At 54.1% G+C, this 16481-nt stretch overlaps 2 protein-coding genes, 1 long non-coding RNA gene and 1 other non-coding gene across 9 annotated transcripts in view; 1 reads left to right on the top strand and 3 right to left on the bottom strand.

Annotated features, from left to right (window-relative positions):
- Nucleotides 1-5854, bottom strand: part of LOC105417777 (uncharacterized) — a 90600-nt gene extending 84746 nt beyond the window's left edge. For 2 of the 4 annotated variants that reach the window (XR_003885732.1, XR_003885729.1), the window contains exon 1: nt 5762-5854. This is a non-coding gene — a long non-coding RNA (uncharacterized lncRNA). Of the gene's footprint in view, nt 1-4960; nt 4983-5635 lie in introns of those variants that run through there. The other 2 variants (XR_003885730.1, XR_003885731.1) reach the window with 2 other exon arrangements.
- A 666-nt stretch (nt 5855-6520) lies between these two features.
- Nucleotides 6521-7467, top strand: LOC115246698 (ribosomally synthesized cyclic peptide ustiloxin B precursosr-like). Its single transcript, XM_029825874.1, has 2 exons — nt 6521-6579; nt 6826-7467. Exons 1-2 carry the CDS (start codon nt 6521-6523, stop codon nt 7427-7429), a joined length of 663 nt encoding a protein of 220 aa, XP_029681734.1. The 3' UTR covers nt 7430-7467.
- A 2-nt stretch (nt 7468-7469) lies between these two features.
- Nucleotides 7470-16397, bottom strand: brd1a (bromodomain containing 1a). 3 transcript variants are annotated; one of them, XM_029851614.1, is made up of 13 exons: nt 15763-16397; nt 13626-15045; nt 13379-13547; nt 13087-13218; nt 12884-13012; nt 12132-12444; nt 11764-12057; nt 10505-11056; nt 10283-10418; nt 10044-10198; nt 9430-9539; nt 8946-9100; nt 7470-8833 (listed from the first exon to the last, which is right to left on the bottom strand). In XM_029851614.1, exons 2-13 carry the CDS (start codon nt 15026-15028, stop codon nt 8650-8652), a joined length of 3732 nt encoding a protein of 1243 aa, XP_029707474.1. In that variant the 5' UTR covers nt 15029-15045; nt 15763-16397; the 3' UTR covers nt 7470-8649. The 3 variants fall into 3 exon arrangements, with proteins under 3 accessions (XP_029707474.1, XP_029707476.1, XP_011611800.2); XM_029851616.1 differs by having other exon boundaries at nt 10044-10177; nt 15763-16396; XM_011613498.2 differs by having other exon boundaries at nt 13391-13547; nt 15763-16396.
- Nucleotides 12577-12649, bottom strand: trnak-cuu (transfer RNA lysine (anticodon CUU)). Its single transcript has one exon. It is a non-coding gene; the product is annotated as a tRNA-Lys (tRNA).
- Nucleotides 16398-16481: the final 84 nt, after the last annotated feature.

Below are 16481 nucleotides of genomic sequence, written 5' to 3'. Positions count from 1 at the left end.
TTATCACTTGATTCCTCCCTGCTGTCACGCCGCCGCCTCCCTGGAAAAACCTGGAATGGCGTTTTTCATTTTGTTGTTTCTTCCCAAAGAGGGTGGCCCGGAGTGGTTGATGGCGTTCAAACAGAGTAAATATGGAAGCGGCGCTCTTGAGAGGCGGCCCTGGAGGTTTCAGCCAATTTCCAGCAACCGCAGCTTGTTGATTTAACAAGTTTTTTCTGCTTTTTTCCTCCCTGGAGCTAAAAAAAATCAGGCGGATTTCTGCTTCTCGCCGTTTACGCTGACCTTCAGCCGACCTTTTGGGCTTTAAACGTTCCTTCGCACCTTCTGACGCCAATGTCTGCACGCACCAGGCAGCATCCGTGCGCCGCGGACGGATTTGGGGCTTTAATTGATTTTTGTCGTGCAAATAAAGTAATTTGGAGCAGTTGTTTTAGTTTGGCGGCGTGTTTGCGCTCGCTTCCATATGCTGTTCATTAAACTCCAGCTCGTGGGTGATTTATCAACCTATTACACTTGGGCTGGTGCCCTCAACGCTCACACGCACGTGGGCGCGCGCGCACAAGCGGAGGTTGCTCCCCGCGGTATCTCACGGAGGCATGCGCGCATGTGGCGGCGCTGTGGTGGCTGCTGCGCTAATGGCTGCGCTAAAGGCCTGGGAACCAGCCAGGTCCTGTCCAGCTACAGATGGATGGACCCCAAGGCTTAACACTCATGCATATGCACGAGCACGAGCACGCACACACACACACACACACACACACACACACACACACACATACACACACACACACACACACACCGGCCCAGCCAAGGCTAGCTAATCTTGAACCGCCATGATCCGTTTGAAGCCACAATAACTGTTAGCAACCTGGATCAAAATTCCATAAAAACACGTCTAAACTACAGGAATCTGCTGCTCCGAAGCCGCTACCAAAGGAGATTAAAGCGCTCCGAGAGGGAGAAGCGGCGTTAAAAGAACCGGACGGGTGACGCAAAGTTGGCCGGGACTGCTGCTGCAGCTCGGTGGCTTTGGCTTAACGTCGCGTCGTCCTCCCGGCGTCCGTTTCATCACCGCCGGCGTCGGGTTCTACCCGCCGGGCTCGCCGCCGCCGCTCGTGAGAGGTGCCGATAAAGCTGGAGAAAACGTTCCCGCCGCTCCGACTGCCACGCCGGAGCGCTAACGGAATTGATTTCTGCTGCGGTTGTTGTTGGATTTCTGCTAGCAAATTACAAACGGCACCATAAAACTGTCGGGAGCGTTTTACCGGTTTGAGGAAGTGTCGGTGGAATCCGGAGCGTATTCAACAAAAGCTAAGTGGATCAGAGGTGGGGGGGGGGGGGGGAACCAGGCCTCTCTGAGACGTGTCGGGGGTCGTCACAATATCGAGAAAAACGGGGGGGGGATGATTTTACCGTTCCCATCTGGACCTGAACCAGCCCCAGACAGTCTCCTCAACCATTTAACCTTCATTTATGCGTCATCATCCGTCACCTAACGTCATCAGCAGAACCCAAGAAAATTCTCCAGAACTTTTAAGTGCAGTGGAAACGCCACCCACACAGATTGCCAGCATTTATTTCCCCCAGGACAGAAGTGCTGGTATCAAAGCTCCCAGAAATGCCGCTCCCTCCAAAGACAAATGCTAATCAAGACCGTTTCTCCCATTTCAGCCAGTTTTGCACAGCGGAGGGAAGCTAACGTTTATCCTGGCGAGTAAATAGATTCTTCGCCACAACAGCACTTTCCCCCCCTTTTTTTGTTACCTGCAGCAGTTAAATCAGGGTAAATTAATTTTATGTGAGTATCTTAAGCACCTCCAGCGTGCAAAATGAAGCAGCCCTTCTGAGGGAATCAATATTTCCGCTTAATACTTTTAATTAGCCGACGCCGGCTCTGCTCGGTCCACCGTCGCTCCGCTCTTTAATGGGCTGCAATGATGGATACTGTCAGGGAAAAAGCTGGATGATACGTTCCTGTTCTCAAGGTGGAAAGTGGCAGGAGCTTTTTTCTGCATTATCCCGAGCCTCCACACACACACACACACACACACACACACACACACACACACACACACACACACACGCAGATTATATCATAGCTGAAATTAATCGGTAAACACAACAGAGTAAATAAACTCCATTAAAAAACGGACATGTTTAATTTAGCCGAGCTTTTTTTCCCGCCTTATCGTCTCGGCTGTGTTTCCGAGAGCGCCGGGAGGATCGAGCCTCGCGAGAACATCGCAGGTAATTATAATTTATATACACTTGCGATGGGGGGAGGGGGGGGGGGGTCGACCCGGGTCCGTCCCCTGGGTTCTACAATCAATAGCATGAGAGGAAGTGGAAAAGGCAAAGGGGACACGGAGAAAGTTCTTATTTTCCACATTAATCATTTAACAGCGCGGGGCAACGCAAAGCAGAGGGGGCAAAAAAAGGAGTATGTGGTGGCATCAACAGCCCCCCCCCCCCCCCCCACCCCCCCTCAGGGGAACAGGGACTCAGACACTCTTATTGTTCCAAGTTCTTAAGAAATTCCATTTTGATCGGATTAGAAGGCTTTAGCCTCGTAGCTGACTGTTACCACTTCCGCTTCCTCACAAGACCAGTGGGGGGGGGGCTGGGAGGTCCAACAAAGGTGGATGGAGCTAACCAGGAGCCAAATGGGGTGGGGGGGGTCGGAACCACCCTGGTCCGATCCTCTCTGGCTCACGCAAACAAAGATAAAGAAATAAAACATGATGTGTAGCGGCTCCAGCCCAGATTATTCTGCTCCTGTTTGTTCAACAGAGCCGCCGCCGGGGGGGGGGGGGGTGAAGTGGGGGGGGTTGTAAATCTAACGGAGCGCCCTGGCGGCAGAGCCCCCAGGATCAAATCCAATTCTGGCAAGATACACATTAAGCCCCGTCAATCACCACAGTGTCCTTGGGAAGTGGCAGGATGGCGACGCGGAGCGCCGCCGAGTCTCTTCTGCAAGTCGGGATGAAGCTACTTAGACGCGCATCTGTGCGCACGCAGAGTCGGAGTCGGATCACCCCGGGGGGGCTCCGCGGATTTAACCCCGCCTGGATGCACATGCAAGACGGGGACCTGGGCAACAGGTCGGCCTCAAGTGCTGCCCAGGCTTCTGGACACCTTTAGGCAAAAAATTAGAGTCTATATATGACGCAGAAAAATAATTAATATTATGGCCGGAAATTCTAAACAGGCTACAAAAGGAGGGGGGAGGCAGAGCAGCCGAATTTAGACGTCCACAGGACTGCCTGCAGGACCCGGGCCTGTTGCCCGGCATTCCTGAGATTACTCAATAGCGAACGCTCCGATTTGGTCACTGCGACCATGGAAGTGACGCCAACCAGGAAAAAGAGACTTCCTGTTCTGCTCGCTCACTAACGCTAACGCTAATGTTTTCAGGCTGGAAACGCCGGGATTATTTTCAGTATCATTACAGGTAAAAGGATAAATTCAATTCCGGAGTCTGGTCTGAACTTTCTCATTAGCTCTCGGCAAAATTGGGGACCGCCGCCCGCTGCTCGGCTCACAGCTGGCGTCCGCTCCGGCTACAGCGGCCGTGACAGTTAGCCTACTTTCATTCCGCACTTTTTTTGCTAATTAACTTAACTACACAAGTAATTATCTCTCACATCAAAGGGGGCCTCGCTCCGAGCCCCGCTGCCACCCTCCCACCGACCGACCAATCGCGCGGCGTCTCCACGTTTCCGGCGCCAGCTGACTCATGACATTAGACGGATAACGAGAGGATCGCCGGCCGCGTCCGCCGGAGGGACTTCGGGGTGACGAGCTCAGGATCCGGAACAATCCAGACTTAAACGTGGCTACGTGGCGCCGGGTGCTCGGCTTTGCTGCGGAATACCGGGATGTGAAAAGGCCACGACGCTAACGTCTCTCTTCCTGAAACGGCGACAGAAGCGCTTCCATCCACTCCGCCGCTCAGCAAACAGACAATAATCAGGTCATCTGGCTCCGGGCGCCGAATCCTTCATTAGCAATCCGGCTAATCTCCGCAGCATCATGTGACGCTGGGAAAGAATTTACATGAAACCCATTAAAATTCCTTTGAAGTTGTTTGTTTTGCTCACCTTGGAAACGCACTATTTCCACTTCCCCTCGGTGCAGGGAAGTAAACGCACCCCATAAATATGTATTTACCCAGGGCCCGCGCTATTCTGGCCCAGCGCTGCTGAGCCACTGGAGACGGGGGCCGGGAGACGGAGGGGAACCGGAGGAGAGGGAAAAAGGGAAGGAGGAGGAACGACGGAGGGGGAATGAATAAAAAAGTTGATGATGTTTAATGCAGGAGGATCAGGGTTCAGAGCGGCCTCCTTCAGGAGTCGCCTCACGCACCTCCGGGATTCACGCTCACATATCGTAAAATTCAAGGGGGGGGGGGGGCGCGTTTAGCCTCCCCGGTCGAATCCGAATAACTCCTCCGTTTTGTTTATTCTGTTCTAAACGTCTCGGCGAGTTTGGCAGAAAGGTTTCCGAAAAAATGAAGCTCGCTCAGTCGCAGCCGCGAGGAGACTCGATTTTAAACCGCTAGCCTGGAAAAGACGGAAATTCCACCGCGCCCACGCCGCGTGGGAGCGGGACGTCCACGGACTCAGGTGATGTCACGGTCACAAAAATCATATTCCGATACACGGGTGAGCCGGCTAAAGCTAGCATGTGATATACTGAAGCATAACGTTCCGATATTGCTGCCGTCACTGGCCGAGGTCAGATGCATTGTGGGATACCTGATGGGCGGAGCAAGCGAAAGGAGCCAAGCTAAAGATGCGCCAGGTGTTACACACCTGATAAGACCGCAAGGAAACGCTAAAAAAAAAGGTTCAAAGTGGCGCAACGGCGCCTCAGATCTCGGAAATTTCGGATTCAATCCGGCCGAAGTCAAAACCGAAAATTGGACGTGGCCAGGCGGCGGCGTCTCGCGCCCCCTCACCTGTCGCCTGGCTGAGCCACGCGGGCTCCCGTACTGAAGAGCCCTCCACGCCGAGTGCTACCGCGGCCCGCGGCGGCGCTGCTCCTCCACGCTAATGAGCCGCCGCGGCTCAGTCAAAGTCATCAGATGACACTGATGCGGCGAGATTGATATTCACGCTTGACTCGCCATCCTCCCCACTCCACCGCCGTGTTTACCTCCCCACGCAATTAGAGTCTGGAGAAGACAGGCAGACGAGGGGTGGAATTTAGCGCGCTACCGCATTAGCTTCAATTGTTTATGAAGATGGGAGATGTCTTTCAGGCGCGCCTTGAAGGTGGCTTCCTATATCACGGGGTCATTACTGGCTCATCTCGCCCCCACGCCGCGGCCTCGCCGCAGCGAATGTCAGCGGGAGGGAAATAACAAGTGATAAATTGGCTTAAGTAAAATGCATATTTCAGTAGCGTTGCGTCTAAATTTGCATCTGAGGTGCTGCCGCATCTCTGTGGCCTTTCAAAGTGCTTTTATGCTAACTGCTAAATTCAGGCGGCGGCGTTTATATCGTCCAGCCTTCTGAATTTAAATGTCGGTTAAGCTGTTTTTACCCAAATGCTATAAACAAACAACACCGTTAAGGGGACAACTTCGAACCCATCTGGTGCGGGGGGGATCCAAAATGGAGGAGGGCATTACCTGAGGGCAGAGTGGCGCCAAACCAGCAGCCGCGGCTCCAGACTGATTTATCTTTAATTGACTTTCTCTAATCGTTGCTTTCGGACAGAAATGGAACCATGGTCGACTTGGAATACTGATGTTTACCTGGGAGCCGCGAAAGAGGTGGGCCGGGGGCGAGCAGGTGGGCCGGAGGCGAGCAGGTGGGCCGGGGGCGAGCAGGCGGCTCCCCGGTAGAAGCGGGGTGGGGTTGTTTGGTGTGGAGCCACAGCGACCCCCGGTGGTCGGGCGGAGAATGACAGCCAGCGCAGCGGGACCGCGGGGTGAAACCACTTTATAGATTATATACGGTAGTCAAACGAAAACAGTATATATCAGTATATATTCGGAATTAGCGCACTGTTCTGTTTTTAGGTATTGATCTTTCAGCAGCGTATCCGTTTCCCCTGAATTTCAGCATAGCTGTTGTGTTTTCTGAGAATTTACAGCCAAATCAATAAACTTCATCGCCTAATGAGCATTTTCTCGCAGGAAAGACAAACAGAACTCTCTGTTGCCTCCTGTTGCCATTAGTTGTTTCAGCCGCTTCCGTTTCTATGGTTACCTGCCGCATCTGTGTTCATGTTCAAGATATTATGACTAAAATTCTAAATGCAAATGCATTTTTCCGTGAACTGTTTCTACTGAAATGTAATCTTCTCAGACCTCAGTGAATGAAAAGATACGAATGATTCCACAAGTCTAATCAGGCCATTTAATTGTCCCTCAGCGCCACAAAGACCGAGATTAACACCCATTAAATGTAAAAACACTCCCGTTGCAGCTAATTACAACTGCCTCGGTCAAATAAACAAGCTTATCCACTTAAAAAATGCTTCCCTTTTACCTGGAAGCTAGTTTGGACCAATGGAAGGCCGAGATTCCTGCAGGATTGACCTGATCTCCCTTCAGTTCCAGCACGCGTGGTGAAAAATCTAGTTTAGAACCTGGAGAGAATGAAGTGTAATGATTTCATTAATACACTCCTGGAGGCGGCGCGGGCATCCCAGGGGCTCCGATCTCATTACAAGTTAGCAGGAGGATGGAGGTGAGCGGGGAAGAAATCCAGGACCCGCTTCCAACTTCATCCTGTTTACAAGGTTCATTATCCTCCGGCCGGACGACTTGATTCTGCTCAATTATTAATGTTAAAATACCCTCTGCTGCTGGAGGGGAGCCAGAGGAACAGACCAGAGGAACAGGCCAGAGGAACAGGCCAGAGGAACAGGCCAGAGGAACAGGCCAGAGGAACAGACCAGAGGAACGGGCCAGAGGAACAGACCAGAGGAACAGGCCAGAGGAACAGACCAGAGGAACAGGCCAGAGGAACGGACCAGAGGAACGGACCAGAGGAACGGGCCAGAGGAACGGGCCAGAGGAACGGACCAGAGGAACGGGCCAGAGGAACGGACCAGAGGAACGGGCCAGAGGAACGGGCCAGAGGAACAGACCAGAGGAACAGGCCAGAGGAACAGACCAGAGGAACAGGCCAGAGGAACGGACCAGAGGAACGGACCAGAGGAACGGGCCAGAGGAACGGGCCAGAGGAACGGACCAGAGGAACGGGCCAGAGGAACGGGCCAGAGGAACGGGCCAGAGGAACGGACCAGAGGAACGGGCCAGAGGAACGGACCAGAGGAACGGGCCAGAGGAACGGGCCAGAGGAACGGGCCAGAGGAACGGGCCAGAGGAACAGGCCAGAGGAACAGGCCTTCGAACCCTCATTGGAAAATAAAACCCAGGCTGCAGGTTCTGGGGTCGAGATTAGCACCTTAGCTCGACGTCCTCTTTGATCATCACAGCCAAAACCACCGAGAAAGTTAAGATCCAGGTTTTATTTGAATTTTTTTTTTTTTTTTTGGCTTTACTACAAAAAAGTCCCAGCAATATTTTATAACCCGATTAAAAAAAACTTCTACAGTCAGGTACAAAATTAAATATACCAAAACTACCCGATGCTACCCAGCGGAAAATAAAGGCTGAAAGGAAATCGAGTCCGACACTACAGGAAATGAGAGTTAAAAGGCCAGAGTCATCACAGAATGTGCCACTTTACCACAGTCTGGGGCAGAAAGTCATGAGAAGACGAGACAATAAGTTAACGCAGGCGCTGCCACAGCTCCAGGAAACAAGGAACAGTCAGACACTCTTTTCTGGTTTTTGGTGATTTTCCAGGACAGGAAATGAGACAAAAGAAAGAAAAAGAAAGAAAGTTCTGGGTAGCAACATTTTTGGTTTCAGGAGACGCACACGTTCACAACAATCAGACCGCCGTTATCATATCGCCGAGTATTCAAACCATATAAATATATATGAACAAAAATATATGAAAACTATTTTAATACAAAAAAAGGATTATGCCAGATGGAAGCTTGCAATTAAAAATCTTCAATAACTTAAATGAGCAGGGGGATCCTTTCGTCCTTCTGAGGAACATGAGACTGTAGCCCTAATCTTTTCTCTCATTCTGCTTCAGCACCGTCCAAATCACACGTTTTGGTGCCGAGCACGAAATATAAATACTAAGAAAACTCCTGCACAGTGCCCGTTTATGTCAAATACTACAAAATAAGTTAGTGCCAGGCAACTCTAGATTATTTACAGGTTGATCAAAGAATGGAGACGAACCAACGTGGCCTTTAGCTTTAGCACGTTTAGCTCCCAAATGCTTTCTTTTTTAAAAACGAGAGATGCGACAGACTTGATTGGTTACGTGCGAGAGTTTAAATAAGGTGAAGTGATTGTTGGAGTGGAGGAATGGTTAAAAAAGAGACGGGAGGAGCAAATCAACAGAAACCAGGACACATTCATTTCAGCAGCAGCTGTCGTCATGACGGCACGTCGGAGGGGCGTGTGCGATGAGGAATGGGCGAGGAAGAGGCGGCACCTGGACGGCAGGTGCTCAGTAAACATTTGAGTCTCCCGCTGAGATGGCGAGTGGGGGGGTGGGGGGGGGTGTATTTGGTGCGAGGAGAGGTAACGCGTGAGGGGGGCCGTCAGTCCACGTCGCTGAGGTCGCTGACCGGCTCGTCCTGCACGATGCTCAGGTGGTTCATGGCGCGGCTGAAGGCGATCTGGACGGCCTTGCGGATGCTCGACGTGCGTCCTTCCATCATCTTGATCTTGTCGATGGTCTTGTCCATGCCCAGGGGCACCATCTTGGACCTAGGAAGCCACTGCCTGAAGGGACGAGCATCGGACAGGTGGCGTTAGCAACAGCCGCTACTTCAAACGCTACGTTCCCGGCCGTCTGCCCCCGGTGGGCGGGGTCAAAGGTCACGGCGCCACTCACCAGCTGCGTTTGTTGTCGAAAAAGAGCACGAGGTAGAGTTTCTCTTCTGCTTTGTACTGCATCTGCTCGCCGATGCGGAGCACGTCCGTGGGGGGCGTGGGGATGGACACCCCGTTGTGCTGGCAGCCCACGCGCGGCATGTGGGGGTCGATGATCTGTGCACAGCGGGGGGGGGGGGGGGTGTGGTTAGGAGTCTTGTCCTCGTGGACACCCGGCACGCTTGTACGCGCATGCGGGAAATAAACGCACACATGCAGACGTGCACAGAACTTTTCCAAGACATTTCGAGGAATTGGTGTTGGAATACTGCCACCTAGGGGGCAAAACAGGAAACAACAGCCCACTGGACACAAATAAATGAATTATCCTGGAAAACAAACGTGAGAGAGTCAGGATCCGGTGTGTCCCAGGGCAGAGAGAGGAAGAGACGACAAAATTAAATGAAGACAACGGCTGCCATGTTTTCTCTCCCGCGAGCACTCACCAAAGCAGGGTAGGAAGGATATCCACTACATTTGGCCCAAACTAGCTTTAGGGGTTCCAGCGCAACTGTCGCAGCACTAGCGGGCATCCAAATATTGCTGTTGCCAACCTCTATGGAAGCGGGAACAACACCAGAGAGGTTAGGTGTGGGTTCAGACACACAGAAAACCAGCACAACACAACGCAGCAGCCACAGGAGACGGACGGGAGTTCAAAAGTAACGGCGGCAAAATTAAAAAAGCCTTTTGGTGACGGCCGTGTCGACTCATTCAGGGTTTAAAATGCATAATTCCGATATAATTCTTTATGTGCCAGTAGAATTATTGTTTAGTGAATCCAATAATTGGACCTCAGGTGATGTTTGCCTTTTGATGGAGCTCTCAATCAAGAGTAATTAACATGTAATGAGCAATAATTAAGCATTACCAGGGAGGTTAACACTTAAAACTAGAATAAAAACAGTGGGAATAAATGACGCTCCAGAATCCGGAACATCACCAAAAATGGACCAGCTCAACAAACAAACGCGGTGAGGGAGCAGTGACGTTGGGAAAAGACAGTTTATCTCAGGAGGAAACGCTCCGTGATGGCACAGAGCTCCTCGCCGTCACTCACCGGCGGCGAGCCGTGCGGCTTTAGCGAAGTTCCCGGTCTCGATGCAGGCGATTAATTCGCTCTTGTCCTCCACGGTGTTCCTCCGGACCAGGGCGGGTTTCCCTTTCCCGCATTTTGGAAGACTTAGAGTGGTGCTGAAGGGGGGGAAAGAAGATCTGCTGCTGATTAGACGTCTGATGAGTAAGGTTCTGCCCCCCCGCCCCCCCAGGCCTGGGTTGGTCTAGATCAAATGCGGGTACCTGGTGCTGCCCTGCAGGCTGCTGCTGGAGGAGATGGAGGACTCGGACGCGCAGCGTCTCCGCGGCTCCACGGCTCTGCTGGGACTCTGCGGCAGCTCTTTCTCCTCGTCCCCCCCCAGGAACCCGCTGGACAAGCCTGAGAGGAGACGGGGAACCAGAATGAGGACAGGAACCGCACCGAGAGCCAGGCGACCGCGGTGGGCCGGACGCGGCTCCTCTCACCCGTGTTCAGGCGTTTCACGGGGGCCTCGTCCTCCTCGCCCTCCTCCTCCTCCCCCAGCTCGCCCTCGCTGTCCCTGCCGCCGTTGTGCTTCCTCTTCCGTTTGTGCAGCAGCGTCTCCAGCCTGGGGATGACCACCGACAGGAAGGACTTGGAGCCGAGCTGGGCCTCGTCTCCCTCCTCCCCCTCCCCTTCAGTCCCCCCGTCTGCGGCCCTGTCTTCCTCCCTGGGGGTCTTGTGCAGGCCGGCGACCTTGGACTTGCGGAACAGCACGGCCGTGCGCCGGCTGACCGCGCCCGCCGCCTCCGCGGCCGCCTCGCCCCCCAGCAGAGAGCCCGGCGCTCCGTCGCGGGCGTAGCCGTTGAGGTGCGGCACCGAGGGGAGCAGCTGCGGGATCTCTCCGTCCGAGTCGGCGCTCTTCCGGCGAGCCTTGCCGGGGCAGTCCGGAGCGGCGTCGATGGGCTTGAGGGTGGGCGGCTCGGGGTCGGCGTCCGAGTGGATGAGGGGGGGGATGGAGTCCGACAGCTCCAGCTTGGGAGGAAGAGACTTGTCTCCTGTACGAGAAGAGGAGGAAAGGTTGAGTTTTAGCTCCATTAATCATTCAATACAACGCGCATTATTCATCCCGTTGCCGTGGTAGCGGTCATTATTTATCCTTTCCTATTCGTCCCCGTTCCTCACGGCTCTTGAGAAATACAATAACGCGCTCTGTGGAGAAATCGTCTGGGAAGGAAGAGAAAAAGGCTCCTTAAACAACAGTGCGTCTCTTTGCTGACTCAGCAGATTCATCAGAACTAAAGCAGGACGCCGTTTAATCAACACTGATGACCTCTTATAAATAAAGAATGAGAGCAAAATTACTCTTTCCTCGCTCCCAGCAGCTCGTTATGAATCAATCCGTTAAAGAGATCGGACCCGGGAGCATCGTCTTTGCGCCGAATCGCCGCGTTTGCGTAAACTCGTTAGCATCCGCTGCTACAATCACGACTTTTTAACTGTTCCCCCGCGCGGGTCAGAGAAAGTGCAGTTACTGCAGGACTTCAACTTAGTTCTGGCGTTTCCTGCTCCGGCTTTTGGGAAAACTCGGGACGCCGTCCCAACTTGAAGAAACAACAGGACGAACGGCGTTCCCGAACACACCTATAATCTGACAACACTCATTTCAATCCAAAAACGTCTGACAAGGAATTCTGATTCAGGCCGCATCGGGATTAAAGTGTTAGAACTCCTGGATCATCCTCCGTGCGCTCATCTAACGCACCTTCGTCGTCTGTAAAATGTCCGTTAGGCTTTAGTTTCTCCCTGTCTTTTGCCTTTCCCGGCTCCGGGTGGGCGCAGGCTGCCGAGGGGGGGTGGTGGTGCGCGGAGGGGACCACCCTGCTGAGGCTCATCTCGCTGCGCACGTCGTTGATGGTCTTCTTCAGCAGTTTGAGGCGCTTGCTGCGCGAGGGGCTGGACTTCATGGCGCAGGTCAGGTCCAGCTTCTCCAGGAGCTGCTGCAGCTGCTTGTCCAGGGGGAGGTGCTCGCGGTTGGCCGGCACCAGCAGCCGGTCCACTGTGGAGAGACCGGAATCTGCTTTTATCCCGTTTGAGGGCTCGGAAATGGCGTTTCGCCGCCGACGTTCTTACCGTCCTCCCAGGAGAAGGCCGGCGAGTCGTGGATCTTGGGAGCGTCGGAGAGGTGCGTGCCGCTTTCCGAGTCGAAGCCGATCTTCTCGATGTCCCGCCGGGCCTTCCTCAGCAGGGCGCCGCCCTGATCCCGGAGACGCACGGCGGCGCGGTAGAAGTACGTGTCCTTGGAGTTGTATTTCATGCAGTTGTCGACGATGAGGTTGAAGTCCTTCTCGAATTGGTCCAGGTTGGAGTAGCTCTGCGAGTCGATGCGCTGCCGCATGGTGGAGAAGTCCATGGGGTGCTTGATGTGGTCCAGGTAGTCGGGAACCTAGAGGGGGACGAGGAGGGTGATAAAGATCTGCCGTTACAGCTTCAGCTTCCTGTCAGGCTCTAGTTTATCTTCTCTTACTGGTGGATTTTTTTTTTCTGCATGTGTTTCTGATGGAAAAAAATAAGGTAGCGCCCAACGTGGGGCTCGAACCCACGACCCTGAGATTAAGAGTCTCATGCTCTACCGACTGAGCTAGCCGGGCTGATGGTTAGCTCACGTTACACATAGTTGTCACAGATAGTCGACACCACAGGCTTAATGAGCAACTTCTGAAGCACCTGTGGAACATTAGCAGCAGCTACTGAAGCAGAACGTCTGTTTTGAAACAGGAAGTAACTGCTTTGGTCTCACGAGGTGGGGATTTTAAAATAAACCTGTTATTATCTCCATTCGGGAATATTGAAATCAAGACGTTTCCGTCTCTGCTTTTCTTCACCTCGCTGACGTCGACGGGTTGGGCGAAGATCCTGGCCTGATCTTTCACCTGCAGCTGGTCCAAAAGCGCTCGCAGTAAAATGCTGAAGGGGGTCAGCTGCATCTCCAGGAGGGTTTCGTGCTGTTTAATCTGCAACCCGACAGGGAAAACAGCGTGAGGACGCTGGGATCGTGACCCGCGTGTAGCCCAGGCCGTGGCCGTACCTCCTCCCTCTTCAGCTTCTCCCGTTTGCGGATCAGCTCCAGCAGCAGCCGGGCTCGCTCCAGGTCGTGTCGGAGGCGGTGCCACTCCTTCAGCTGCTCCTTCAGCGCCCTGCTTTCTTCCTCGTTTTGGCCCTGGAGAAGAAACGAGAGCATCAATGAAGCGGAACCGCTGCATTTTTCCTCCTTCGCGTCTTCTACTGAACAGAAAATCCAACATTTGGACGCAGCAAAGCCCAAAAATATATCAAAAAGGAGAAAAGAAAGAATGAACGGCCTCCTGTACTTGACTGACAGGTGAACAAACCGGCTGTGCGTTCTTCTGAGCGTGCAGGCTGGTCTGCAGGCGCCTGACGAGGGGATGCCCGTTCCTGGACTGCCTCTTCAGCTTCCAGTAGCTCAGAACCAGCTCCACAAACGCTTTCTTTTTCTGGATCGACACCTGGTTCATAATGTTCTGTAACCTAAAGGGAAGAGAAGAGGAGACATTTGAAGAAAGCGGTCGGACCTTTTGCGGTGACGGCGCCGCGGCGAGGGCGGACCTGTGAGCGGGGAAGGAAGGCACTGGCGCAGGAGTCGGATCTTCGCTCTCAGATTCAGTCTCAGGCTTCTTATTCTTACTCTTCTTCTTCTGTTTTCCTTTCGAGGGTCCCTTCGCGGCGCTCCGGGCTCTGTCCGATTTCCTACACAGCCCGTTTTTGGGTTTAGAGTCCTCGTAGATGGCGAGCGGCCTCCTGACGCACCCGTTGGGCATGTGAGCGCCGCAGTACGCCGTCTTCCTCACGGAGAAGGCGGCCTCCCCCGACTCCTTCACCTCTTTGACGGGCTCCATCTTCATGAAGAGGCCGGCCTGCTGCGCGCAGCTGACGTGGAAGGCGGTGTAGCAGTTGGCTTTGTGGCACTGGATGCACGCCCCGACGCCCTTCTCCTTGCAGAGGTAGCAGGTGAGCTTCCAGCGGGCCGGCGGGATGTGACCCACGCCGTCGATGGGCTCGATGAAGGTGGTGTTGGAGAAGCCGACTTCGGGGACCCAGAGCGCGCAGACGACGTGGCCCCAGCGGTCGTCCTCGGTCTTTTTCACCGCGCCGCCCTTGTTGGGGCAGAGGATGCACTCGGCGGGCCGGCCGGACGCCTGCAGGCAGTGGCGGCAGAGCCACTGGCCCTCGGGGATGTAGGGCACGCCGTAGCACTCCTGGTGCACGGCCACGTTGCACATGTCGCAGAAGAGGATGGCGTTGCTGTTGTGGCACTCCCCGTCCGTGCAGATGCAGCAGACGGCGTCCTCGTCGATGGCCGCGTGCATCTCGCCGCCCTGGTCCAGGTTCTCCAGGTAAAGTTCTTTCTCGAACCGGTCCACGAGGAACTCGAAGACGTTGTAGGAGACCTGGCTGACGCCCTCGCTCCGCCGCTTCTCGTTGACCAGCTCCAGCCACGCGTAGTCTTCCTCGTCCATGTCGTACTCCGTCTCCTCGTCCAGCTCCTCCTCCGTCTTTTCTGCATATTTGTAGTAGGTCGCCGGTCGCCTCGGAACCGCCGGCAGGTTGTATTCCACCGTGCGAAACTTGGGCTCTTGGAGTTTTGGACCGGAGCTGACGCTGGTGTGATGTTCAGCAGCCTCGCCGTGGCCGGTGAGCCCCAGAGCCGCGTTCCTCTTCTCTTGGTTGTTCTTGAGCCTGACGGACCTCACGAGGACCTGCTGCTGGGGTTTTTCGGCGTTCTCCTTGTTGCTGGTGCACTCCATCATCTCCTGCACCGTGGGGTCGTCGTCCCAGATCACGTCCAGCTTATCGAATATGCTGATCCGGTGGACGCGGCCGTCGATGTCGAACTCAACCATGCGCCGCGCCTGGGCGTACGTCAGAATCTGCTTGTTGGGCGAGGGCTTGATGGGCGACGAAGGCCGCCGCGGCACCGAAACCCGGTGCTGCCGAGCTCTCTTCTTCATCCCGCCGCTCCGTGTTGCTGCGGGGACAGTGTGGAGAGGGACAGTCAGTGGATACCAATAGCATTCCTGGATGAAACTGAGGAAATGCTCATGTTTTTAGCATCGCTGAAGGGGGAAAGGTCAAACTATTAACAGACACGTTGCACTTAACGTTATGCACGTTAATGTCATTAGCAAAATGCAGGTTTGGTTGATCGAAATCACACGTCAGACTTCCAGAAAGTGGTGCAAATTATTGACCAAAACTTCAGAGAGTGGGTTACGATCAAATGACGAGGTGTCACTTGCAGACAGGAGAGACTTAAGGAAGGAAAATGTGGCACAAGTTTGTTTAAAGTGAATTCGCGTCGGGACCTGCGAGCTCCCCCAGCTTTGCGTTAGTTTGCTCAGTCAATAGCTGGGGCATTGGGGCATTTAAACATGGTGGGAGGGGGCACGGAGGCAGCAGATACTAAATCTGGCCGTGCAGGAGTTCACACTTGGCCATTTGGTGCACACATACAACCAGGCAGTGGCCAAGTGGCTAACAATAACATTAGCAAGCCAGCTAATTAGCATGGGAGGCTAGCCGCCCCTTTAAACACAGCAAATGGCGTCAAAGGAAACGCTTTAAAAACAGTTCCCTCGGGTCAGTGTGCTAAAATAAATGTACCTTTACACAGGGGGCCTGTGTGCGGATTAAACACCGTGTCAAACAACCGGGCGACAAAGGGAAGAACAATAAAATTACGTACCTCCGATTCGCGAGCAGATTTGCTAGCCGAAGGAGACCGCAGCTAGCCCGGAGCCGTACAAAGCAACGACGATACGGCCTGCTAAGTGCCTTTAATTCCGCACACGGCGTTTTCATCCAAAGGGCGATGCTCGGGCCTTTTTTCAGTCTAGCAAATAAAGGCGAGCCGCTCGGAGCCCGCGAGGGTTGCGAGCAGAATTCCACCGAGGTAACGCGGATGTGTGCTTTGTGGACCATTCATTGGCGAGAGTCGTCTGTCAGCTAGCCGCGGTCGAGCAGGAGCAGGAACGCGAGCGGCGGCGGCGCTACCAAGGGCTCATCCCCCCAACACAACAATGCGCCTCAGCAGACAACTCCCACCCGCTCGACGCGTGACGCCGGAGGTCATGTTGGTGGCGAGTCGTAGATTCCGCACAAAAGCCCATCTGTCACACCATCAAGGCATCGCCTCTTTTTTTTGGCCAAACAAAGCTCCAAACCCAGACAAAGCACCGTCGGAGTCGGTAACACTAACGCACGACCCGCACGGTTTCGCTCCCCGGTCCGGGGGAGAGGGGTGGGGGGCGTAATAAAGAGTCGCTACCCCCAACTACAGATGTGACTTTCGCGTGTGATTCAGCACTTCTACGGCCGTAGAGGACACCGGAGGAGCACCAACTACTGCTGCCCACGCCCCACCCTTGGTAACCAGCACAGTTTCCCTCCGAACACCCCCCCGCT

This window comes from Takifugu rubripes, chromosome 18 (genome assembly GCF_901000725.2).
Source record: "Takifugu rubripes chromosome 18, fTakRub1.2, whole genome shotgun sequence".
In the NCBI taxonomy this organism is placed as follows: domain Eukaryota; kingdom Metazoa; phylum Chordata; class Actinopteri; order Tetraodontiformes; family Tetraodontidae; genus Takifugu; species Takifugu rubripes.
The sequence above is the reverse complement of the archived record's forward strand: the minus strand, read 5'-3'. Positions and strand labels throughout refer to the sequence as shown.

Excerpts from the sequence above, each read along its gene's own strand:
- brd1a (XM_029851614.1), bottom strand. The coding sequence starts at position 15,028 with ATGAAGAAGAGAGCTCGGCAGCACCGGGTTTCGGTGCCGCGGCGGCCT. Across the intron at positions 10,199-10,282 it reads AGCCTGCAGGGCAGCACCAG|ATCTTCTTTCCCCCCCTTCA; the intron begins GTACCCGCATTT and ends AATCAGCAGCAG. Across the intron at positions 9,540-10,043 it reads AGCCGCACGGCTCGCCGCCG|AGGTTGGCAACAGCAATATT; the intron begins GTGAGTGACGGC and ends CCGCTTCCATAG.
- LOC115246698 (XM_029825874.1), top strand. The coding sequence starts at position 6,521 with ATGGAAGGCCGAGATTCCTGCAGGATTGACCTGATCTCCCTTCAGTTC. Across the intron at positions 6,580-6,825 it reads CTTCAGTTCCAGCACGCGTG|GGGAGCCAGAGGAACAGACC; the intron begins GTGAAAAATCTA and ends CTGCTGCTGGAG.